General features: G+C 40.2%; 1 protein-coding gene across 1 annotated transcript; it reads left to right on the forward strand.

Moving 5' to 3' along the window:
* LOC139449639 (uncharacterized) lies at positions 1-27,428 on the forward strand. Its single transcript, XM_071231115.1, has 18 exons — positions 1-59; positions 1,172-1,336; positions 3,097-3,227; positions 4,090-4,219; positions 6,013-6,081; positions 8,498-8,604; positions 10,005-10,089; positions 12,611-12,865; positions 13,674-13,768; positions 14,890-15,006; positions 15,388-15,448; positions 17,128-17,235; positions 19,653-19,717; positions 20,840-20,911; positions 21,758-21,860; positions 23,055-23,121; positions 24,944-25,050; positions 26,257-27,428. Exons 2-18 carry the CDS (start codon positions 1,187-1,189, stop codon positions 26,296-26,298), a joined length of 1,764 nt encoding a protein of 587 aa, XP_071087216.1. The 5' UTR covers positions 1-59; positions 1,172-1,186; the 3' UTR covers positions 26,299-27,428.
* Positions 27,429-27,878: the final 450 nt, after the last annotated feature.

Here is a 27,878-nt window from a genome sequence, read left to right on the forward strand (position 1 = left end):
AGCAGAAGGTTGACCTTTGCGGCTGCTGTTTAAAAGAAGTGATTGTTCGCCTGATATATGTACGTCACCACTTGTGTATGTTGACATTGTTTGTGTTGATGAGGTATATGCATCCCGCAGTGTACAAATAGTCACGTGAATATTCGTTTTAATGTGTAATCTCCTTCAGGGCGGGGATTGCCGTGCATGTATCAAAGGGAGTGCACTCTTTGTTTTTTGCTTTTCTTTCTATGTTGTTTGGTGGTAGCATTACCGTCATCAAAACAAATCCAAACAATAAATTTGTTTGCGGATTTTTTCTTCTTTTACAGTCATATAATTCACTCTGATGATAGCTACTACAAATCTTTGGGATATTTCATTAAGGGTGATAAAATAACGTGAAGAGCTTTTGTTAAAGACATAGAATATTTAAAGTGTTTTTAATGCATTAATTTGCTTCCAAACATAACAAGTAGTATACTAGTTATTGGCCATGTCAGGAAAACCTGGGAAAACCTGATCGAGTCACTGTGTCATTCAGGTACACTTTTGTCCAACGTAGGTAATTTCTTTTTGGAACAGGCCGATGTACTTAAAAAACAAAAATGCAAGCACATAATTTGCTAAATATTTTTTGTTTGTTAGCCACATTATTCAATTATTTTGTTGTTGCTGAAAAAATCTGACCATGAACGCCACCATTTTTTTTATACGTCATCTTAGATAAAATTCTAGGCTTGTTTTAAACATTTGCAGGGGTGAGAATCTTCCGCGAATTTACACGAATTTTAGTGACCACAAATTTGTTAAAATCTGATGGCTTCAGGAGCGTCAAGACCCCCGACCCCTAATAAACTCCCCTCACTTATGGATCACACTCCTTTGAAAAGAAGTTTCAGCTTAAAAAGAAAATATCCATTCTCATCCCTGCATTTGCAAGGATCTTCCAAAATTATCTTTCAAAATGTACTGGTGTTCACTAACCACTCGTCCAGGAAGAAGTGTGGATAAGATGGAGGATTTGCATTTTCATATTTCTCCTATGTATTTTTTTTTTTTTAGTCGCATTTTATGACAAGCATAGTCGCCTTTTATGGCAAGCATGGGTTGCTGAGACCTATTCTACCCTGGAATCTTCACGGGTCTTCTCATATGTAGAAATGTGTACATTATGAATGTTACATTTCAGCCTTCGGATTCAGTCATGAGTGGCACAGCGGATGTGGAGTCTCTGTTTGACAGGTTCTGGCAGTGGAGGCAGGAAGACAGTCCTGAGTTTGCCTCCTACTGTGGGAACCATGACTACGACGACCGCTGGGATGACATCAGTGAAGATGCATATCTGAAGAGAGAGGTGAGTTGTTTGTTCAGTATTTATAGTATTTTGTATTTAACATTGTATGAAGGCATGAGATGAAGAAAAGGGATAATATATCTTGTAATCCGAAGTGACTGCCCCTGACAGAGAAATTGGCTAAAATACATTATTTGGTTTGAAATTTAAAAAAAAAAAAAAATTCTTTTTATCTTTGCATTTTTTAACATTGAATTCATTGAATTTTTAACAAATCTGAAATAAAGGATAAAACTATACGATAATAGTCAAATATTATGAATATAGAATGAATGTTTCAAATAAAGGTAATTATTTACATACAAATAATGAATTCAAAATGCAAAACGATACCAATGAACTACTCGCAAACAATTGTAAAGACATCATGTAAAGAAAGAACGATGTATATTAAAGAACGTCAGTGCACAAAAAGAACACTAAACTGCTTAAGGACACTGTTGACAATAAAAATTGACACATGGCTGCAATTTGTAAAACATTTCGAGTTTAATCAGGCTCTTTCCGACGAATATATATAATAAATGCATGCTGAAATGCTCAATGTATTACGTCATTCCTTGTGCTATTTCGTGACCATTCACTCACATAGAAATAGTTAACCTGTTACAGACCACATGTCTCACACACATAACCATTAGTTAACCTGTTACCATGGTTACAAGACATTTCCCCCACACACTCAGCCAATGATTCACCTGATACAGGCCCAGTAACTATTAGATAAATGATGCTGTTGATCTTCCCTAGTTGGCAAGTATTATTATCCCCTGCCACGAAGTGGAAGGGGCATATTGGAATGGGGGCTGTCCTTCCGTCGGACACATTTTGCTTCCGGAGAAGAACTAAAAAACCATGAAAGACGTCTTTACCAAATTTGGCAGTCATAGATAGGTCTAGTGGTGACCTTGTGCCTTTTGATAATTTGTGATTTTTGGAAAATTTATTTTTCGAGTTTCCATGGCAACGACTTTGTCTTAGACCGGACATGTCTTATTGGTGGGGGATATGAGTATTTCATGCTTGTTCAGACTTAATTGCAGCCATCTTTAGACCATCTTTAAAGGTTGTTCCTTTACTACATCCCATTGGAGACGTAGGTTTGAGAAACCGTTGGAGCTAATACTGGAAATCTGGAAATTAATACGACTGCTGACCCTTAGCCAAACGACTCAATATCAGTGCGACTCCCCCATCCCATCCCCAGTGGAATGATACATATCCTTACCTTTATTCAATCAAACAGCAAATAGCACCGCTTATCATCACTGAGTAGAGCACTCAAAACAATTAACAGTGTTTTCCTGAAAACAACACACAGTTTATATGTTTACTCTGTTGACTGGCATTAAGGAAATTCAAAGCCAATAGTTGAATCAACAACAGGTCACTGATTGGTATGCGGAGAAGCTTGACACAAGTGGGTAGAACTCTTGACCCCAGCAGTGATAACTCACCAGATGCCCATTGTGTAATTCCTATTCTTTGAATGACTTTGTTATATACTTGTTACAACTGTTTGTGTATATTCAATTTGTTATTTCCGCTATCCAAAGTGTGCAGTGAGGCCGTCTTATTTTTGATAGTCATTTGGAGTCATAAATGCAAAGGTAACTAATGCAAGCAAAGATCACTCGCGTTTAATTCACGCTCACGTTAATTTCAAGATTTTGACTTTGACAATGTATAACAAATTAGTAGGACTATAGTCAGACATAGTCCAATATTTCCCAACCGTCAGGTTTTTCTTACCTTTTCAGACAAAGGTTCGAGAGTTCCTGTCGGAAGCAGAAGCGTTGGACGCCTCTTCTTGTTGCCAGGTAACCAAAGACAGTCTTGCCCTGCTCACAGAAGACCTGACGACCTACTTGAATGGGGCAAAGTTTAAATGGTGAGGAATGGTCCTCGCTACTTTGAACACTTTGCACCACCACAACTACTACTACTACAACTACTGCTAATGCTACATGTACTACTACTACTACCCGTAGTAGAATAGGTCTTCAGCATTCAATGTTTGCTGTAAAAGGCGACTATGCTTGTCATAAGAGGCGACTAACTGGATCGGATGGTCAGGCTCACTGAATTGGTTGATGCATGTATCCCAAGTGCGTGGGATCGATGTTCATGATGTCAAACACTGGATTGTCTTGTCCAGACTGAATTATTTTTAGACTGCCGTCATATAGCTGGAATATTGCTGAGTGTGGCGTTTAACAACCAAAAAACCTACTATCACTACTACTGCTACCACTACTACGGCTACTGCAACTACTACTACTACTACTGCTACTACTGCTGCTACTACCACTACTACTCTTCCTACTCCTCCTCTCTCTTACTACTACTGCTGCTACTACTACTACTACTACTATTACTGGACCGCCTCCGTGGTAGAGCGTCCGCTTGGAGAGCGGAAGGTCCGGGGTTCGATCCCCGACCGCGTCATACCAAAAGAGGTTAAAAGATAATACTTGTTGTTACCCTGTCTGGCGCTCGTCACTAAGGGGCTAAAACAAGGACTGGTCGGCTCGGAGTCAGTATAGTGTGTCTGAGTGGGGTATTCCTTTTAAACTGCGGCATGGTATCTCAGTGAGCTAGCACTATAAATCGGCTGGTACAAGCAGCCACACAAACACACACACGTACATGCACGTCGCTATATAAGTGCAATAATCTTGGACGCGACATTAAACCCCATTTCACCTCACCACTACTACTACTACTACTAAATAACATCACTACATGTTCAGCTACCTGCTCCCTGTAAATTTCATGGAGGGAATACACAATGACCTGGTCCACCTGATTGAATACCATGGCTTCGACTCCCAGGAAGGCTTCACGAAGTATTTGGCCCGACTCAAGGCATTGCCTCACAGGGTAAGTCATGAGGAAGATAGCTTCTTTTCATCAAGTTGGTGATTAAACCAGTCATTCTCAGAGGACAATAAAAACATGGAGGCATCGATACTTAATATTTTACATCATAGCATTGAATGACATATTTTCACATTTTAGATCTTTGATAATAAATTTATAACAAGCTACCAATTTTTCTCCTAGAATATCCTTAAAGCAATATCTCATTCCTATTGAAAGTGTAATGAATGGATGCAGGTATAAAGTCCTTCAGAGATGTGTCACCTTTCTGGAGTGTTGAAATGGAGTCTTGTATTTTCTTGATACCAAATAAATTTTTTTTTTTGATTACTTAATTCATTGATCAATTGCGCTGATCCAAAATATCATAGAAAAGGCTAAGTGAAATTGAGGAAAGTCTCTTTTTGCCCCCGATCAATCTATTAACGAATTTCAGTTACATTTAGGACGGTCAGTATCCTTTGGACATTTAAGACAATACTAGCCATCTATGCAGTTACTTTAAAAAGCCTGTTAATTGGATTTTTTATGAAAAAAAAATATTGTACATGTATTAATTTAAGATATATGATTATTATCCCCCGCCGCGCGAAAGCGCGAAGCGGGGGATATAGTATTCACGACCGTCCGTACGTCCGTCCGTACGTCTGTACGTCCCACCTGTTTGTTGCCGCGATATCTCAAGAACTAAACACTGGATTGTCTTCATATTTGGAACTATGGTGTATATACAGACTCCGCAGACACCAGTCGGTTTTGGTAACCTTGACCCCATTTTCAAGGTCACAGCAGGCATATCTGCTTTTGGAGTTGGAAAACGGTGTTGCCGCAATATCTCAAGAACTAATCTCTGGAATGTCTTCATATTTGGAACTATGGTGTATATACAGACTCCGCAGACACCAGTCGGTTTTGGTGACCTTGACCCCATTTTCAAGGTCACAGCAGGCATATCTGCTTTTGGAGTTGGAAAACGGTGTTGCCGCGATATCTCAAGAACTAAACACTGGATTGTCTTCATATTTGGAACTATGGTGTATATACAGACTCCGCAGACACCAGTCGGTTTTGGTGACCTTGATCCCATTTTCAAGGTCACAGCAGACAAATCTGCTTTTAGAGTTGGAAAACGGTGTTGCCGCGATATCTCAAGAACTAAACACTGGATTGTCTTCATATTTGGAACTATGGTGTATATACAGACTCCGCAGACACCAGTCGGTTTTGGTGACCTTGATCCCATTTTCAAGGTCACAGCAGGCAAATCTGCTTTTGGAGTTAGAAAACAGTGTTGCCGCGATATCTCAAGAACTAATCGCTGGATTGTCTTCATATTTGGAACTATAGTGTATATACAGACACCGCATACACCTGTCAGATTTGGTGACCTTGACCCCATTTTCAAGGTCACAGCAGGCAAATCTGTTTTTGGAGTTGGAAAACGGTGTTGCCACAATATCTCAAGAACTAATCGCTGGATTGTCTTCATATTTGGTACTATGGTGTACAGGCGGGGGATATTTCGTCACTCTGTGACAAATACTTGTTGTTATTGTTGCCACCACCAACTCAACAGTTTTGGAGAAAAAATCTGTACACTGATTGGTTTAGGAAGGAGTCTTAATGCCATGTTACAGCTCTTGAGCGCATGGCTGTGTTGATATTTCTCTTTGGTTTATCTTGAACATATCATTTTAAGATGATTGCGATCTTTGATAACTTACACTTGTATACGTGGTATATGTTTGTATTTACTTAGTGATTTCACACACACTGGAATGAATGTTTTGCAGATTCTCCAAATGATCCCAGTCTTGAAACAAGGAATAAAGGAAGGACTTACTATGCACAAGCATGCCTTGGTGCGTGAGTGTAGTGTGTAGATGGTGGAATGTTTCCTTCTACTTAGTTAACACTCACTGTGTCACATGTGATAACACCGAACATTGCATAGAGTACCAAACATGGGATATAGTTCCAAACATTGGATAGAGTACCAAACATGGGATATAGTACCAAACATAGGATAAAGTAGCAAACATGAGATATAGTACCAAACATGGGATAGAGTATCGCCCATGGGATAGAGAACCAAACATGGGATATAGTACCAAACATGGGGTATAGTACCAAACATGGGATAGAGTACCAAACATGGGATATTGTAGTAAACATGGGATAGAGTACCAAACATGGGATAGAGTATCGCCCATGGGATAGTACCAAACATGGAATATAGTACCAAACATGGGATAGAGTACCAAACATGGGATATAGTACCTAACATGAGATATAGTAGCAAACATGGGATATAGTACCAAACATGGGATAGGGTATCGCCCATGGGATAGTACCAAACATGAGATATAGTACCAAACATGGGATATAGTACCAAACATGGGATATAGTACCAAACATAGGATATAGTACCAAACATGGGATATAGTTCCAAACATTGGATAGAGTACCAAACATGGGATATAGTACCAAACATAGGATAAAGTAGCAAACATGAGATATAGTACCAAACATGGGATAGAGTATCGCCCATGGGATAGGGAACCAAACATGGGATATAGTACCAAACATGGGGTATAGTACCAAACATGGGATAGAGTACCAAACATGGGATATTGTAGTAAACATGGGATAGAGTACCAAACATGGGATAGAGTATCGCCCATGGGATAGTACCAAACATGGAATATAGTACCAAACATGGGATAGAGTACCAAACATGGGATATAGTACCTAACATGAGATATAGTAGCAAACATGGGATATAGTACCAAACATGGGATAGGGTATCGCCCATGGGATAGTACCAAACATGAGATATAGTACCAAACATGGGATATAGTACCAAACATGGGATATAGTACCAAACATAGGATATAGTACCAAACATGGGATATAGTACCAAACATGGGATAGAGTATCACTCATGGGATGGTACCAAACATGGGATAGAGAACCAAACATGGGATATAGTAGCAAACATGGGATATAGTACCAAACATGGGACATAGTACCAAACATGGCATAGAGTACCAAACATGGCATAGAGTACCAAATGTGGGATATAGTACCAAACATGGGATAGAGTACCAAACATGGCATAGAGTACCAAATGTGGGATATAGTACCAAACATGGGATAGAGTATCAAACATGGGATAGAGTAACAAACATGGCATAGCGTACCAAACATGGTATAGTACTAAACATCCGATAGTACGAAACAAGAATCGGCCAAAACTAAATACTCTTTAATGGAAAGCTGATGAAGTATAATGTACTGTGTCAAAATGACACACAGTACAAGTTGGTATGACAGGATTGGTGACAAGTATCTTGAAAAGACACGCAAGAATAAGGTGAATCCATAAGTCAGCCCTGTCTTCAATCTCATTGAAGTGAGATCTTTTACTCCCACCTGATGCCTCTCTGACACCCCACAGAGACCATGTCAGGGGAACCCTGAGTGAACTTAGATCATCCCATGTAAATGGATGCATGGATTTTTCAGCCAATCAGCTGACTAAAATTATTTACTTCATTTCTACACCACCCCAGTTCGAAAATTTGATTTGTATACTGCAAAACCCACATAGATCATTAATATTCTTGCAATGGCGCTCAGAAACAACAGTGTAATTAATATTCACAACAATATAATAGTGTGGCCTTAATTATCAACATTTGGAAAAGTTCAATTTCACTTGTTTATGAATTTAGAAACGTTGGTCTGAATGCTTCACTTATTTGTACCAAGAATTTAGAAGCCTCAACACTGTTGGCTGATTAGAAAATTCCCCTGTTTGTTTGTTGTTTAACGCCACACTTAGCAATATTCCAGCTACATGACGGCAATCTGTAAATAATTGAGTCGGGACCAGACAATCCAGTGATTGATATCATGAGCATCTATCCACGCAGTTGGGATATGATGACATGCATCATATCTCAGCGAGCCTGACCACCCGATCCCGTTAGTCGCCTCTTACGACAAGCATAGACGCCTTTGATGGCAAGCATGGTTTGCTGAGGACCTGTTTTACCCCTGATCTTCACGGGTAAGAAAATTCCCCTGAGTAAAAGATTTGATTGATTGATTGATTGATTGATTGATTGATTGATTGATTGATTGATTGATTGATTTTGTAAATAACAATATACTTGTCATATAGCTGGAATATTGTTGAGGGTGGTGTTAAGCATCAACCACACTTTATATTACCACTGTGTGTACATGATGCTGGCTATTGTCTCTCATCAGGCTGTGGTGCCAGGCCAGTTGGAGACGATGCTCACAGAGCCAGTTGAAGACTCCTTACTGATGGCGCCTTTACTCAAGTCAGGAGGGCCACTTTCTACAGACGAGTTGTATGTTTTTAGTGTACAGTGAAACCTTGATATTCAGGCCTGGGATCATGAAGACTTTGCTAAGGTCTATCCATGATAAAGTCTACTAGAGACCGAACCTTTCCTTAGCAAATTCTTCAAAAATTGAGACAAAATTTGTGCTTGTCAAAAATTGATCATTTTCATGATCCCGAGGCTTCTTAAGACAGAAGGGCGGTCGGGTAGCCTAGTGGTTAAAGGGTTCGCTCGTGACGCCGAAGACCCGGGTTCGATTCCCGACATGGGTACAATGTGTGAAGCCCATATCTGGTGTCCCCTGCCGTGATATTGCTGGAATATTGCTAAAAGCGGCGTAAAACCATACTCACTCTCTCACTCACTTAAGACAGAAGTGTATTTCTAAAGTACTACAGTGTTCAGCGAAGACACATTTCAAATCTTGATTTTGTTTTTGGCAATTACTGTTTCGAATGTCTATATATTATCAAGTATTAATAGGGAATCGTTAATTTGGATGATTTCACTGGAAACAATACTGTTTGGTTTAACAGGGTTTAAGTGTTTACAGTTCAACCAGAGATTTATCTAGACCTGCTCTCAGGCCGATATTCGGTCCCAAGTCTGCATGAACTTGCCAATTCATGGTATTGTAGTGCTGTTTGATGTTGTGGCCTTGTAGAGACTTACCTGATAGCATGGCCAATAAACATGATAAAGAAGGCAGGAATGGTTAGTTTTAGATTACTGCATCGAATGCAATGCTGAGAATACATTTGTAAAATAAGAGAAAATAAGAGCTTAAAAATTTCATCTATTGAGTAAGATATCGATTTATTTCCATATTTGCCTGCCAAGGGCATTTTAGTTGAAGAGTACCTGTAAATGCTGATGGGGATATTGCTTTGGCAATGGTGCTATGGTTGTTTTAAGGATTAGGTTTGGGGAGGGAAGAGGGGTTGTGTAAAGTCCAACTCACTCACTCACTCACTCACTCACTCACTCACTCACTCACTCACATGACCAGCAGTAGTCACACATTGTAGCCATGTTGGGGATCGAACCTGAGGTTTCGGCATAACGAGGGAATGCTTTAACCACTTGGCTACCCTATCGCCTCCAATCCATGGTACATGTTCACTCATTGTTATTAGAACAAGGAAACATTCAAGGGTAATCACATTATTAGATTACCTCAATCTTGTGTTTGTGTGGTTAACTATCGTGTAGTTGTCCGATTTTCAATCACGAACGTTGATACTACTTAATTTCGTTTATCCGACATACTCGTTAATCTGACATAATCATATGCAACCAACCATGTCAGATTAATGGGACTTGACTGTATATTGTATGGGGCATATAATGTTGTGATAAACTTTGTCATTGATTTCTTTCTTGTTTGCACATTCGCTTTGTTACAGAGACACTATGAAGAAGCAGGTGGAGATGGAACTCACTACAAACATCAGGCCAAGTCTGGAGAAGCTGAAAGACTTCATAGTAAATGTGTGTATTGGTCGTACATGTAGAGAGACCCGTGAAGATCCACGGTGGAAAAGGTCTTTAGCAACCCATGCTTGCCGTAAAAGGCGACTATGCTTGTCATACTAATGAGGCGACTAACGGGATCGGGTGGTCAAGCTCGTTGACTTGGTTGATGCACGTCATCGTATTCCACTTGCGTGGATCGATGCTCATGATGTCAATCACTGGATTGTCTGGTCGGGACCCAAATATCCCACATCCCATCCATTTAGTAACCTCTAATGACAAGCATGGGTAGCTGGTGACTTTATGTTCTGACCTAGATGGTCTACGTTAATACCCCTAAAAACTTGAAAATGATTCCCCAAAATAGAGAGTTCATCTACTGGGATGTATATTTTTGAATAAATGCTACTGTTTCCTAGTTTGGTACAATTTAAAATATAATTTCTGCGCATAATCATTTAAAAAATGCAATATGCTGTCAATTTTTTTATGATCTAGCACTTGTAGTTTCAGTTACGGAATTCCATATCCATTTTTAAGTGTGCTTCAAAGCATGGCGAAACAACAAGAAATTTGTTTCAGCTAGGCATGTTCGATGATATAGACTTCAAGTTCCCCCATTCAACTGTTATTTGTTATTTTCATGATTTCAGACTCATGTTTGTCTTCCATCGTCACATGGAGGGCCCAAACGTTGACACCTAGGGGAGGGTTATATAATGGGGACTCGACGGGGGGCTGGCTTTAATTCATGCCATGATGTGTTGTTAGCATCCCTGATGAGAGCTGATTATCATCTTTGTTCTGCTCATCCCATGTCCATGCCCATTGCTTCACCAAAGTGGTCAATATTCGTGACGGCATAGCTTGTGGCTTGCCTTCAACATTAGGTCAGTTTGTGCTAGTAAAGTTGAAGCCAACTCTCTTACTAGATACCAATCAAGAAATACCACTATTCCTGCTTGTCCATAATAAATAGTTGATTCCCAATAGAGTGAGTGAGTTGGAGTTAGCATGGCATTGTACATCTTCCTGAGGCAAGGGAACTAACTGACTATAAAAGTCTAGTTTCCACCCTTGCCGAACTAGGCTGGAATTCCGGAGTTATATTTTGGCTGGACTAATGAGTCTATGCATAGTCCATTCAAGATCACGTAACGAACTAGACATCCGGTTCATAAAAACATTGATTTCGGTCAACAGCAGGATTTGCAAAACACGTGTATCATACAATGAGTGTTGACAGATACTTTGCAAATCTTTTCATGTTTTTAATCAAGATGCTCACATGATTTGATGTGCTTTGCAGGGAAAGACCCGTTTTATTTATTATCGATCAGATCGTCTTGACTGGGCACCGCCATTTGGTTTGAAGCAAATATAAATAATATGAGAGATTGAATCTGATTGGTCAATAGGAAGGACGTAAAAGGGACATAATTCGCAATAGCCATTGGTGGCGCTACGATCGAGCCTGGAAATTCCAGCATAGTTTGGCAAGGATGGAAACTGGACTTTTACAGTCAGTTGACGCTTTTGCCTCGGGAAGATTGGCATAGTTCAGTGTTTCGATGTCAGAGTAATGTGAGAGGAAGCCCTTAAGCATCTTCCCTTGGCCAGAGAGTTAACTGACGATAAAAGTCCAGTTTCCACCCTTGCCGAACTAGGCTGGTATTATGGAGTTAGATTTTGGCGATTGGTCGATTGCAGGATTTGAAAATCATGTGTACTGCCAACTCATTGTCAACAGATATTTTCCAAATCTTTTCAAGTTTTTAATCAAGGTGCTCAAGCTGCCCTTAAGTAATGCATATAAGTTGTATCACCTTGATCAAACCAATGTGCAATGGTATGGTGCAGACCAACCAAGAATTAATATCATGGCTAATCTTGGATGTGAACCCATGATCATGTACTACTCAAAAGAAGTTAAGGACCACCTTATTCTTTCATATCACTATAGTTAATCTGTCAAGTCAGATAGAGTAACTACAGTAATATAAAGAAATCGTGTAGTCCAGTGTTTGAAATAAAATAAATTGCCAGGCTGCCATTAGGACCCACAGACTTTAGAAGCTGCAGGCCCTGACTAAACTCTTCAGGAACTCATTTAAAAAACTGCAGCTTATTGTGACAAATCAATGGACATGTAAGTTTACTGCAGGCCTTAAGGACCCATACAAATATGAAACTACAGCCCGATATGAGATCTCCCTGCCACAGACCTACATGGAGGTCCTCAATTCAATCACTGGGGTAGTCGGGGCGGTCGGGTAGCCTAGTGGTTAAAGCGTTCGCTCGTCACGCCGAAGACCTGGGTTCGATTCCTGACATTGGTACAATGTGTGAAGCCTATTTCTGGTGTCCCCCGCCGTGATATTGCTGGAATATTGCTAAAAGGGGCGTAAAACCAAACTCACTCACCCGGGTCTATAGCGTGATGAGTGAACGCTTTAACCACAAGGCTACCCGGCTGCCCCTCTGAACAGTGAATTGTGGTGCCTAGAACCCTCATTTTAGAGGTGTTACATTGCAGGAGTACATGCATCACCTGCGGCCAGCAGAGGGGGTGTGTACACTGAAGAATGGTGCGTCCTACTACCAGATGTGCCTCAACTTCCACATGTCTTGTGACATGTCGCCACAGGAAGTGCATGATCTCGGTCTCAAGGAGGTTGCTAGGATACGCAAACAAATGCTGGAAATATCAGCAAAAGAAGGTTTTGGACAAGATCTGAAAGCATTCCAGAAGAAATTACATACAAGCAAGGAATTCAGCTTCAATTCAAAGGTGATAAATTTAACAGTTATCAAATGATGAATTTAACATGTGCTCTACAATTGGTATTGCATTTTGTTAAAAAATTAATTTTATTATTGAATTGAAATTGCAATCCCATAGTTATCTGTAAAAGAATCGGTACTTCACCTAATCACTTGATATAACACGTTTAGCTGGAACAAGTTCTAGCATGATTAGTCTGCATGATGAACACCATGGTATTCAGACTAAGACGTGTGTAATATCAGTGCGAAAATACAAGCTAAGAGAATATTTGGATTCTCATGTCAAATAACATGTTTATCTCATCTTGTTGATATTTAAATTCGTGAGAATAACATTTCAGGTCACTTGATGAGATAAGCATTATATTTGACAAGAAAAGCCAAAATATCTCCACAAATTTAGGATCATGCCATGTTTTTCTTACTTTCATAAAAATCCTTTAATGGATCTGGACAAGGAACTGCATTAATTTATGATTTCATATTGATGAATCGTCGATGTGTCTGCAATCTCCTGGGTGCATTCACTAGGGTTTATAATCATTTGTGCACATTGATAACATCACGGTAGACTCTATCTTCCTCTTCTTCATATATATATATGAGATTCGTAAAAAACAATGGTAACTAGCCTTGAATTTTTAACACTTAATGAGATATGTTTCTTCCTGCATGACATCTCATCATGCTGGACCAGTTGTCATGGCGATTCTTCATTCCACTTTTGTACAAATAGCCAGTTTTTCTTAGTCCTTGTTGTATATCAGAATATTGTGTACCTAACTGTGTCTTGTCTGTGTACTGATATTCAGGATGAAGTGATGGACTATGTCAAAGACATCTGCTTCAACCAGATCCGACCAAAACTCCATTCAGTGTTTCACACTCTCCCTGACATACCTCTAGTGTAAGTATAGCAGGATATTCCACACTCTCCCTGAATACCTCTAGTGTAAGTATAGCAGGATATTCCACAATCTCCCTGAATACCTCTAGTGTAAGTATAGCAGGATATTCCACACTCTCCCTGACATACCTCTAGTGTAAGTATAGCAGGATATTCCACACTCTCCCTGACATACCTCTCGTGTAAGTATAGCAGGATATTCCACACTCTCCCTGACATACATCTCATGTAAGTATAGCAGGATATTCCACACTTTCCCTGACATACCTCTAGTGTAAGTATAGCAGGATGTACCACCCTCTCCCTGACATACCTCTTGTGTAAGTATAGCAGGATATTCCACACTCTCCCTTACATATCTCTAGTGTACATATAGCAGGATATTCTACACCCTCCCTGACATACCTCTCGTGTAAGTATAGCAGGATATTCCACACTCTCCCTTACATATCTCTAGTGTACATATAGCAGGATATTCTACACTCTCCCTGACATACCTCTCGTGTAAGTATAGCAGGTGGTTCCACAATCTTCATGGCGCCTCATGTGGTAATACACAGATCCTCCTGAAGATCAGGGCCAAAGCGATCTTAGTGCCAAGATGATCTTAACTCCCATACTTTAATATAGGCTGACAATAGTCTTAGCGCTAAGATCGCTTTGTGGAAGTGGGCCCTGGACTGAATTGGGATTATATTATATATCGAACAAAACTTTGCAAAACAATGTGAAATTAAGGACCTTTAAGATAAATTTCAGCGTACCAAAACTTTTTATTCTTGGTGTTTACATAATGACCTGACCTGTGAAGATCCGGGGTCAGCAACCCATGCTTGCCGTAAAAGACGACTATGCTTGTTGAAAGAGGCGACTAACAGGATCGGGTGGTCAGAGTCGCTGATACGGTTGATGCATGTCATCGTATCCCAATTGCATGGATCGATGCTCATGACATCAATCCCTGGATTGTCTGGTCCATACTTGATTATGTACAGACCACGGTCATATAGCTGGAATATTGCCGAGTGCGGCATCAAACAACAAACAAACAAACAAAAACATAATGACCTCTGTAGCCTAGAGTTGTGACAGCAGATCCTATCATGTTGTGTCTCGTGCAGGTTGAAGCACACCCCAGCTTCCCAGGCCAACGCCCCCGCGGGGTTCTACAGTGCAGGGACAGCGGACAAAACCAGGCCCGGCATCTACTCCATCAATGCCAATAACCTGGACTCTTGGTAAGCAATTTATTTACCAAAAAAATTAAAGTGTTATATTTAGAATTTGGACTGGTCGGTGACTTGGCTGATTGTGTATCATCATACCCCGACGGAATCGGGCATTGCTCATAATATTAATCACGATTGTGTTAGATCCAGACTCGATTATTATAGCTGGTAATTTGCTGAGTGTGACCTTCAACCTTTTTTGGGTGAAGATCAGTTATCAACGATGTAATGTTTAACAAAAGAAGATTTACAAGATACCTTTTTTGCCAGTCCACAATGACAGGCAGGCACATGAGTAACTGGTCCAAGCCTTATTTTACTGGTAAAAAACTGGTAAATGCGGTAAAGAGGAACACTGCCGATACACAAGTTAATTTTTTGTGTTCCCAGTAAAAAGTACGAGTTCATGGCGCTGAGTCTTCATGAAGGGGAACCAGGGCATCACCTGCAGGTAACTAAGCTTCATCCACACTGTGTACAGTGTTTCTCTGTTTGTAATACCGTATTCGACGTAATAAGCGCCCACGGCGCTCTCAAAATTAGAAATAGGGGGCTCTTATTAGAATATTATTTTGAATTGAAAGATCGTAAATTTCGTGGTTTATGCCGACAGCCTGAAATGTTTATATTCGACAGATATATTTTTGCAGAATTTAATTGCCCATAATTAAGGGTGCATATAATATTCAAGTGCGTATTATACACAAATAAATAAGTCTTGTGTACATTAATCAGTTGGAAGGGGTGCTAATTGAGATTGTTTACTAGCCAATATATTAACAAATATCGCCGTGGGTGCTTATTAGAGCAGGGCGCTTATTACGTCTAATACGGTATACACCGGGAAGAAAGTTAGGCCCTGCTTACTACATTCTTCAATGTAAAACATACATTACTTTAATTTGTATTATGTTTCTTTCTTTTTTCTGACAAAAAATCTGTTTTTGTTTTCAGAGTGACATAATGTTGACATAAAGAAACCAAAGTTGATTATCTAATGACATGCTTTTTGACTGTTTCCTTGTATGCTGTTACCAAGGCAACAGGACAAATCGTGTTGGTAGGGGTGGAAAAAATATGCTGGATTAAAAAAAAATAAAGATTGTTTCTTGTGGGAGAGCCTGCAACACAGCTGTTGCTTTAAACAACGCAAACCTGACGCATCAAACAGTAATAAAGTCGTGCATCTATGCATCCTATCAATTTCAGGAACAACAGCAAACTTTATTTTAACTCCATGTTTAAGAAATTTCAACTTTAGTGGGTCCTTGTTTTGAGAATATATTTTGGGTGCAATATGCTATCAGCTTAACGACTGGATAGAAAAAGAGCAAATACTGATTTTTTTTTTTTCTATTTTAACAAAATTTACAGTCTGCGGATCTGTAAAGTAAAAAGAGGTGTGGCTAAGTAGCCAAATGACATGCTTAATTAATAGGGTTTGTCTACCCTAAGCTTTATATGCCAGGGAGTGTTTTGATTCGCATGATTCACATGACCTGTTGTAATGTATTTTAAACACAACTCAATGTAACTCAAAGTCTTTGAGGGGGAACAGGTGGCCCAGTCTAAGGTGACGCAACTCACTGTGCAGAGTTGTGTCCCTTTGGCGCACCAGAAAACTATGATCATGGGTTTGATTCCTGGTTTTCCCCGATTATGTTTCTAGGTTTGTCAGCACCATACCCATGCTCATGGGTTTCACCAAAGTGGTAAATATCTGACACCTGCATCACTTCGGGCTTTCCTCACACACTAAACTGACATGCTGTGATATAACTGGAATTCTGTTCAAAGCGGCATTAAACCTAACTCACTCACTCCCAGAATCTTGGAAACATTTTTTTGCACAATGTGGCACTCACACGTATCCACCTGATGCAGAGATGTTGTGTGCTTTTGATAATGTATTGTTTTGTTCTTGTGTTCATAGCCTTTGAAACTTGCAAACTAGAGACAAAGTTTGAGGCTGCTGCCAGAATTATTCTAAATACTTTATTCGCATGAGGCTGAAAATTATTTTGGTTATTTGATTGTCATCTTATGTATATATATTTTGTTATCATCGTAAATGAGGGTCAGTTAATCAACTGCATCTATGCTTGCCTTTCATATAAATCCTTTTTGCAGCATAGCCTTTCTGTGGCCACAGCTGTCCCCCTATTCCGACAGTATATAGAGGACAGCAAGTACTACCTAGCACCAGGGAGGTTCCCTATGCACACAGCATACATTGAGGTTTGTGGTCCTTGTGTCAGACTGTATATAGAGGACAGCAAGTACTACCTAGCACCAGGGAGGTTCCCTATGCACACAGCGTACATTGAGGTTTGTGGTCCTTGTGTCAGACAGTATATAGAGGACAGCAAGTTCTACCTAGCACCAGGGAGGTTCCCTATGCACACAGCATACATTGAGGTTTGTGGTCCTTGTGTCAGACAGTATATAGAGGACAGCAAGTACTACCTAGCACCAGGGAGGTTCCCTATGCACACAGCATACATTGAGGTTTGTGGTCCTTGTGTCAGACTGTATATAGAGGACAGCAAGTACTACCTAGCACCAGGGAGGTTCCCTATGCACACAGCGTACATTGAGGTTTGTGGTCCTTGAGTCAGACTGTATATAGAGGACAGCAAGTTCTACCTAGCACCAGGGAGGTTCCCTATGCACACAGCATACATTGAGGTTTGTGGTCCTTGTGTCAGACAGTATATAGAGGACAGCAAGTACTACCTAGCACCAGGGAGGTTCCCTATGCACACAGCATACATTGAGGTTTGTGGTCCTTGTGTCAGACAGTATATAGAGGACAGCAAATTCTACCTAGCACCAGGGAGGTTCCCTATGCACACAGCATACATTGAGGTTAGTGGTCCTTGTGTCAGACTGTATATAGAGGACAGCAAGTACTACCTAGCACCAGGGAGGTTCCCTATGCACACAGCGTACATTGAGGTGAGTGGTCCTTGTGTCAGACAGTATATAGAGGACAGCAGGTACTACCTAGCACCAGGGAGGTTCCCTATGCACACAGCATACATTGAGGTTAGTGGTCCTTGAGTCAGACTGTATATAGAGGACAGCAAGTTCTACCTAGCACCAGGGAGGTTCCCTATGCACACAGCATACATTGAGGTTAGTGGTCCTTGTGTCAAGACTGTATATATAGAGGACAGCAAGTTCTACCTAGCACCAGGGAGGTTCCCTATGCACACAGCATACATTGAGGTTTGTGGTCCTTGTGTCAGACTGTATATAGAGGACTGCAAGTACTACCTAGCACCAGGGAGGTTCCCTATGCACACAGTATACATTGAGGTTAGTAGTCCTTGTGTCAAGACTGTATATATAGAGGACAGCAAGTTCTACCTAGCACCAGGGAGGTTTCCTATGCACACAGCATACATTGAGGTTAGTGGTCCTTGTGTCAGACAGTATATAGAGGACAGCAAGTACTACCTAGCACCAGGGAGGTTCCCTATGCACACAGCATACATTGAGGTTAGTAGTCCTTGTGTCAGACAGTATATAGAGGACAGTATATAGAGGACAGCAAGTACTACCTAGCACCAGGGAGGTTCCCTATGCACACAGCATACATTGAGGTTAGTGGTCCTTGTGTCAGACAGTATATAGAGGACAGCAAGTACTACTTAGCACCAGGGAGGTTCCCTATGCACACAGCATACATTGAGGTTAGTGGTCCTTGTGTCAGACTGTATATAGAGGACAGTATGAGGACTGCAAGGATGACCTACCACCATTGGTGCTCTCTATAGTTTTCTAGTATGGAATACACCCCCACTGTCTTAGGGTTCATTTTTATTATCCTATTGTTGCAGGTGAAATCCTGCTGGAGGAACTGAGAGAAAACAGACATAGTCAAAGTCAAAATATTGTTGCAACTGTAAATGTTTAGATAAAAAGTTATTAATTGCAGATTTTTGTATGATAAGCAAAAATTAAAAACAAGTTCGTAAATTCATCTGGCCTTGCTTACAAAATATTACTCGTCGAGCGGTCGGGTGGCCTAGTGGTTACAGCATTCGCTCGTCTCACTGAAGATCCGGGTTCAATTCCCAACATGGCTGCAATGTATGAAGCCCATTTCTGATGTTACCCGCCAGGATATTGCTGGAATATTGCTAAAAGCGGCTTAAAACCAAACTCACTCACTCACTCACTCATCTGGGGGCACGGTGGCCCAGTCGTCTAAGGCGCCGCGATTCACTGTGCAGAGTTGCGTCACTAGGGCACGCCAGAAACCTATGATTGTGGGTTCGAATCCCGGTTCTCGTCAATTATGTTTCTAGTTTTGTCAGCACCATACCCGTGCTCGTGGGTTTCACCGAAGTGGTAAACGTCTAAAACCTGCATCACTTCGGGCTTTCCTCCAACATTAAGCTGACACGCCGCGATATAACTGAAATACTGTTTAAAGCGGCGTTAAACCCAACTCACTCACTCACTCACTCACTCACTCACTCACTCACTCACTCACTCATCCAGCAAGTTGTTCCGGTACTTCACCAAACAATTTTGGAAGAAATTTTTTCTTACTTCGAATTGATTTTCGTGAAGATTTTTTTTGGAGTTTTTATAGAAGTGATAAAACGTAAATATTTTTGCTTATGTTCTGTCTTGCTATACAGGGTTGGGGCCTGTACTCGGAGGCATTGGGCCTGGAACTAGGAATGTACACAGACAACTACTCCATGTAAGTACATAGAATCTACTATTACTGTCTCATTAAATAAGTCTTTCCTTTATTGTTCCAGTCATCAGTCTTGATGTAAAGAGTTGTGTCCCTTAGCTGTGCCAGGATGTACAGGTTGTGGGTTTGAATTAAATCTTTCCTTTATTAGAGTGGTTGATTGTCTTTCTTATCCACCGCCATGAATTGGGGTGAGGGATAGTTACATGAATGAAAGTTTGCTTATCTAGTGATACTTGTCAAGACTGAGTATGAAATTTATCCCTTTTTTTTTTTACCAAGTTGCGGCACTTGATCCATGTTATCTCATTTAGTGCAGGTGTGTGCAATTGGGACAAATTTTCTTAGAAACTACTGTTGTTGCATGAATGAAAGTTTGCATGCTTATCTTAAAGATACTTGACAAGTTCGAAAATTGGTCCTGTAAAATATTTTTTTACAGTGTAACAGCCCTTGATCCATGATATTTTACTTGGCGCATAGAGTGTGCAATGGGGACAAGTTTTCTCAGAAACAACTGAAGTTAACGTTTCAAAGAGATACTTTTCAAGACTGTTTATCAATTTTACATTTAATCATTTTTTCTGATGACATAAAGCGGCCAAAGTGCCTATCTTTTTTTAAGGCTTTATAGGACTCTATTATAGTTTATCTTCACTGCTATATGAACAAACAAATTCTAATGTGCCCACTGGTGGGGGGTAGTGTTAACGCTGTTCTCTTGATACTGATGTAACATGGGTGTTCCAGTCATTTGTCTTGATGTAAAGAGTTGTGTCCCTTAGCTGTGTCAGGATGTACTGGTTGTGGATTTGAATTAAGTCTTTCTTTTGTTAGAATTTGTAACTGTTTTTATTACTGATGTAACATGGGTGTTCCAGTCATATGTCTTGATGTAAAGAGTTGTGTCCCTTAGCTGTGTCAGGATGTACTGGTTGTTGGTTTGAATTAAGTCTTTCCTTTGTTAGAATGTGTAACTGTTTTTATTACTGGTGTTCCAGTGTTCACACAAGGATAATGTATATTTGGATAACTGGAGCCCTGGAGCCCTGGAGCCCTGGAGTATTTATAGAGACATGCTATCAGTAGCTTCATCTAACTACAGTGCCTCGATCTATATTACAGGTTTGGACGCTACAGCTTTGAGATGTTGCGAGCAGCTAGACTTGTTGTAGACACAGGACTCCACTCCATGGGGTAATAAAAATGATGATAATAACAACAACAACAACAATAATAATAATAATAATAATAATAATCCATTTGTAATGGGTTTTACATGATATAAGCACACAAGAAGAGACATAGTCAGGCAACAAAGGCGAGCATGAAAAGGTAAGTCTTTAATCGTTGCTTAAAGATCTGGAAAGTTGGAGAAACTCTTAAGTCCGAGTGGGAGACTGTTCCACTCATTCGCAGCAGCAAAGGGAGAGGAGCGATGGCCATAGCTGATAGTCTTTACTTTTGGAACACAGAGGAGATGGGGAGATTCAGACATGAGTGTGCATGCTGGTGTGTAGGTCTAGTAGATAACGTGGTGGCGTGGAGCATCTACTAACAAACACCTGTAGATAAAGCAGGGAATTTTGAAAATGAACAGAATACACAGGAAACCAGTGCAAGCTGTTGAGTACTGGAGTAATGGGGTCGTACTTGTGATAATACTTGCTGATCAAGAAAATACATGAAACATGCCAAAAACGTTGGCCGATCTAACTGATAACAAATGTGACACACCAAGAGCAAAGGGACCTTAGGGTGCTTGGAGACAATTGTGCCAAGACGTCATGAAGACATTTGACGTCAACTAACTTCAGTGAAGATCCATATGTGTGATGTCATGTATCTCTGTAATAAATACGAATTGAAGCTTGTGGAATATATTTTTGTGTTCCGAAGATGCTGTAGTTATAAAATATAATGAAAGGTCAAAATGTGATTTTTCACCCATAAGGTCCCTTATCTCATGGTTGGTCACATAGATTGTATGAGGTTACAAGTTATTGAAACTTTTAAGAATGACCAGCCCTGTGTTAACAACAGGTGGACCCAGGCTAAGGCTGTGGAGTACCTCGTGGACTGTACGTTGACCGATGAGTGGTCAATGAGGAATGAGGTCAACAGGTACATCACCATGCCTGGTCAGGTAAGTCAAGTATAGGAACATTAGCCTTGCTTGTTGTTTAACGCCACACTCAGCAATATTTCGGCTATGTGATAGTAGTCTATAAATAATCAACCAGGTTTGGCCACCAAGTCACCAGGCCTGGCCACCAAGGCATTCTGCCTGGCTACCCAACCCCAATTCATCTTATGACCAGGATAGGGTTATGGAGCCTCTTCTAACCCGGATACCTATTACGTTTCTTGCATCTTCCTGAGGCAAGAGAGTTAACTGACTATAAAAGTCCAGTTTCCACCCTTGCCGAACTAGGCTTGTATTATGGAGTTGCATTTTGACTGGACTAACGAGTCTATGCATAGTCCAATCAAAATCACACACCGAAATCGAAATCTGGTTTGTAAAATGTCGTGCAGATTTCGATCGATTGCAGGATTTGCAAAGCATGTGTACCGCCAACTCATTGTCAGCAAATATTTTCCAAATATTTTCATGTTTTTAATCAAGGTGCTCATGTGATTTGATGCATTAGGCGATGTAAGACCCGTTTTTTCACAATATAGATCTTGATTTTCGATCAGATTGTTTTGACTGGGCGCCACCATTTTGTGTGCAAACGCAAGTGATACGAGAGGTGGAATCTGATTGGTCCATAGGAGAGGCTTAGAAGGGACATAACTGGTAATAGCCACTGGTGGCGCTACGATCGAGCCAAGTAATTCGGCTAAGGGTGGAAACTAGAATTTTATAATCAGTTAATTCTCTTGCCTCGGGAAGATGCCTTTCTTGTTGAGTGAACAAGATCAACTTATATTTTTTAAGAATAGAAACATTTAATTGAGTCAGTGATGACATTACACAGTCAGCGAAATGTGGGCTACAATATGCCAGCCTTCAGTTACTTGAGTCTGGACAGCAACAGAAAACACGAGCAATGATCAGTATTGTCAGGTCAAATTACCCACAACCTGCCAAGTTACCAAGCTTGACCCGCAATCCTTGGCTCTTACAACAAGCATGGGATACTGGGGATTTTCCTTTCTTTTCTCAAGCATCTTCATGAGGGTCTTACCATAGAAGTAACTTAATGAGTGTGTTGAACACGTCATGATATCATTGAGAAAACTTAAAAAAGATACTTAAAGCCTCCAATTGCATGCTTATTCAGATATTGTGAAATTGGTTTTAATATTGTCATGATGGGTGTGTTTTATGCAGGCTTGTGCCTACAAGATTGGGGAACTGAAATTGTGGGAACTTCGTCACAAGGCAGAAAAGGAGCTTGGTAAGTAACTGAAGCTACATAAAATCTACCAACTGCAGTCCTCTCCGAGGATAAGAGTGTGTCAGTTTGCACGCAGCTTTCAGTAATATTCCAGACCTATCATGGCTAGTGGTGGAACTGTATTGTGATACAGTTATCCTGATTCGAGGCGCACGATACAATAGATCGACGTATAACCCCTGTATCGTGATACATACCATACATTTATTACAGGTTATATTGGTGTGACATATGTGAATGATAACAGAAACTGCTAAACAACCAGCTTACTCAGATTCTCTAGTATCTCTTGGTTGACTTAAATAGCATAACAATCACAGTGCCCTCTTGCCTCTCGCCTCTCTGCCCTACAACATTAAGGATTATAGATGCTGTTGAGGTAATTCAGCTGTCAACTGATTTGGTACAGTCCAAAAGATACAGTGTTGTTCTGCTGGCACAGCGTTTCTGCCCTACAACATTAAGGATTATAGATGCTGTTGAGGTAATTCAGCTGTCAACTGATTTGGTACAGTCCAAAAGATACAGTGTTGTTCTGCTGGCACAGCGTTTCTGCCCTACAACATTAAGGATTATAGATGCTGTTGAGGTAATTCAGCTGTCAACTGATTTGGTACAGTCCAAAAGATACAGTGTTATTTCTGCTGGCACAGCGTTTCTGCCCTACAACATAAAGGATTATAGATGCTGTTGAGGTAATTCAGCTGTCACCTGATTTGGTACAGTCCAAAAGATACAGTGTTGTTTCTGCTGCCACAGCGTTTCTACCCTACAACATTAAGGATTATAGATGCTGTTGAGGTAATTCAGCTGTCAAACTGATTTGGTACAGTCCAAAAGATACAGTGTTGTTTCTGCTGGCACAGTGTTTCTCGTCATTCAGGAAAAACTTTGGTTGGGTCTGCTTCTGTGTCTAGTTTGTTTAGTGGTTATCCAGATTATACAGAACTTCCAACCCCTCATAGACTGAAAGATTGAGAAGTGATGTCTCCTTCAGCCAACATATGTCATTTTCAGACATGAAAGTGGATATTTAAGAAAAACCTAAATCTGTAATGTAATGTGACAGGAGATGTGTAATTTTGATTGAAAGAGTAAACATTGACGAGAAAAATGAACCTCAGGCCAAAAACTCAAGAGTTGGTGGGCATGATCTTGGTGGTCCTTTCCTTCCTTCCAAAGACCAGGGTTCGATTCCCCCACATGGGTCCATTGTGTGAAGCCAATAACTAACTGTGTGTCCCCTGCGTTGATATCATTAAAAACAGTGTAAAACCTCACTCACTCACTCACTCACTCACTCACTCACTCACTCACTCACTCACTCAGTGTTTCAGGTAACATGATTCAGAAGGCATCGCAAATGCTTCACATGGCCAGTGACATGTTCAATGTTTCAGTGACATAGGTGATATATTTGAGGTGACGTGCAATGTTTCAGATGACATATCCAATGTTTTACCCAATGTTTCGGGTGACGTGCAATGTTTCAGATGACATATCCAATGTTTCGGGTGACGTGCAATGTTTCAGATGACATATCCAATGTTTCGGGTGACGTGCAATGTTTCAGATGACATATCCAATGTTTCGGGTGACGTGTAATATTTCAGATGACATATCCAATGTTCTGGGTGACGTGCAATGTTTCAGATGACATATCCAATGTTTCGGGTGACGTGCAATGTTTCAGATGACATATCCAATGTTTCGGGTGATGTGTAATATTTCAGATGACATATCCAATGTTCCGGGTGACATGCAATGTTTCAGGTGACACACAATGTTTCAGGTGACACAGGTGACATATATCATGTTTCAGGTGACCTGTTTGATGTGCGAGACTACCATGCAGCAGTTCTTCAGTGTGGGCCTGTCCCGCTCACATTCCTGGAAGCAGCAATAGACGAGTACATCAGCACCACAAAGGTTTGTGAGGATTCTATTACCACATGCAGGTAGCTCTCCCCTAAACATGTCAACTTCTCTTTAAGGCTGAAGCAATTCATTGAAGGAGAGGAATGTCAAACTCATTGATTTTATCTCTCAATGACTTGTTTGTTTGTTGTTGTTAAATGCTGCACTCAGCAATATTCCAGCTATATGACTGCAGTCTGTAAATAATCCAGTCTGGACCAGACAATCCAGTGACTGACATCATGAGCATCGATCCACGCAATTGGAACACAATGTCATGCATCAACCAAGTCAGCGAGCCTGACCACCCGATCCCGTTAGTCCCCTCTTACAACAACCATAGTCACCTTTTACAGCAAGCATGGATTGCTGAAGACCTATTCTACCCCGGATCTTCATGGGTCGATCTTTCAATGAAATAATTGTGGATCACGGACTTGCTCATATTCCAATTATGCCTCTGAACAACCTCTAATAGCAACTGTTTTGATTATCATTATCATTATCATTCTTTGGTTTTTAGAGCTTTAGATCAGCTTTTGGTTATTTTGGTATTTTGCCCATGAATTTGATTTTTCTTAGGTATCCACAATTGTTAATGGGTATTCAATTTTTTACCTCATGTTTCTTTAAATTTAAGTATTTCAACTTGAAAACCTGTTTCGTAACAATCCCTGTTAATAATTAAAAACCAAATAAATAGTAGTATACACATTTTTTACCAAATGTAACTGTCGGTAAATGAGCTCGCGATTGACAGGTATGCAATCATTCACAGTTGTAATATATGCATTAGTTTTATTTCCATAGAGCTTTTATAGCTTTTGTTGCATATTTGATAGGCTAGGGATTTGATTTGTCTGCATATTCCAGTTTATTTAATACATATTTTATGCATATATCTACAGCTCAGGTATTTTTTTTTTATTGTTTTGATAGGGGTCGTTTAGAGGCCCAGATCTGTGTATTGTGATAACATCATATTGTAACTTCAGTGCATCAAGAACTGAGAGATAGACCTTCCTCCCAGGCCTGTCTTCCAGTGCAGTGTAGGTGTAGGTATTTGCTAACTGCTGTGAGAAACCTATGTGTAACCAGAAATGCTTAAGGCTCCACATACAGTAACCAGAGCAGGCTTTAGTCATCCTCATCCCTGTATTGTGTTTCTGCCTCTGTAGCTCCCAAACCCTGACACTGCTGTTGTATTGTTTGTCCCAGGCAAACCAGGGCTCACCTTCCAAGAAAGCCAAGGCGAAGTAGGAACTTGATTGGAGCAGAACTACAGGACTATCCAGAAATAATTTCTTTGCAAAATGTAATTATGGATTGACATTCAGTTCAAGCTATAAATTGAAAAAAACAAGGTGCTCACTATAACTCCTAAGATTCTGTTCCATGGATTATTTGCATGATTACATTTGTAGGAGAAATACTTGAGATAGTACCTGACTTGAATACATGTAGTTAGATTGTTTCATTTCTGGATGAGACGTCTCCAGACTCCTGAAATCTTTTCTGGATATGACGTCTCCAGACGCCAGGAATTACTTCAGGATGAGACGTCTACAGACTCCTGGAATGATTTCTAAATGAGTCATCCACTGTCTGCTGGAATCATTTCTTAATGGACGTCTCCAGACTCCTTGAATCACTTAAGGATATGACGTCTCCAGACTCCTGAAATCCCTTCTGGATATGACGTCTCCAGACTCCTGAAATCATTTCTGGATATGACGTCTCCAGACTCCTGGAATCACTTCAGGATGAGATGTCTCCAGACTCCTGGAATGATTTCTCAATGAGTCATCCACTGTCTGCTTGAATCATTTCTTAATGGACGTCTCCAGATCCATTGTCTGAATGAGTCATAGATATATCCCTTATATCATTTCAGTGAAAGACGTCACAGATAGATATCTTGTCATAGATAGACGCCTTGAATGATTTCTGGATATGACGTCTCCAGACTCCTGAAATCATTTCTGGATATGACGTCTCCAGACGCCAGGAATTACTTCAGGATGAGACGTCTCCAGACTCCTGGAATGATTTCTCAATGAGTCATCCACTGTCCGCTTGAATCATTTCTTAATGGTCGTCTCCAGATCCATATTGTCTGAATGAGTCATAGATATATCCCTTATATCATTTCAGTGCAACACGTCCCAGATAGATATCTTGTCATAGGGAGCAAATATGTCCTATTGATGAAAATCCCATATCACTAAAATTTGCTGTCTGTAACCTAGATGTGTTTGTATGGTGATGCTATATTAGAATATATCTTCATTAAAGACATCACTTTTATTCTGCCTAATATTATTCTATTTTACCAAAATTTTCAGCTGCAATTCTACACCATGATATCTGTATCTTTAAGATGTGTTATATTTACTGACTTGTTTTACTTGAATAATATAAAGTATTTCTATGAGGTCTTTTAGTTGGAAAGAAAGAAGAAATGTCAGAAATGTTAACAAGGACAAGAGCTTTGCCTGCAACAATATCAGGGGAAACTCAGGAACAAGGACAGGAACAAGGATAGGAACAAGGACTGGAACAAGGACAGGAACTTTGCATGGGACATCAGGGGAAATATGTGAACAAGAGCTAAACAAGGACAATAACTTTGCTTGCGACAACAACAGGTGAAATATTTTAAGAAGGGCGAAACATTGACAAAAGGTTTTATTGCAACAACATTAGGGGAAATAATTGAACAGGGGCTAAACAAGGACAAGAAGTTTGCATGCGACAACATCAGGAGAAATACTTGAACAAAAGCTAAACAAGGACAATAACTTTGCTTGCGACAACAACAGGGGAAATATTTTAAGAAG

Source organism: Haliotis cracherodii, unplaced genomic scaffold, assembly GCF_022045235.1.
Source record: "Haliotis cracherodii isolate W230 unplaced genomic scaffold, xgHalCrac1.p SCAF_8, whole genome shotgun sequence".
NCBI classification, from domain to species: Eukaryota; Metazoa; Mollusca; class Gastropoda; order Lepetellida; family Haliotidae; genus Haliotis; species Haliotis cracherodii.

What these genes read in the sequence shown, in the direction of transcription:
- LOC139449639 (XM_071231115.1), top strand. Translation starts at nt 1,187, where the DNA reads ATGAGTGGCACAGCGGATGTGGAGTCTCTGTTTGACAGGTTCTGGCAG. An exon ending in CAAGGCAGAAAAGGAGCTTG is followed by an intron (nt 23,122 to 24,943) that starts GTAAGTAACTGA and finishes ATCATGTTTCAG; the next exon opens with GTGACCTGTTTGATGTGCGA. An exon ending in AGTACATCAGCACCACAAAG is followed by an intron (nt 25,051 to 26,256) that starts GTTTGTGAGGAT and finishes TGTTTGTCCCAG; the next exon opens with GCAAACCAGGGCTCACCTTC.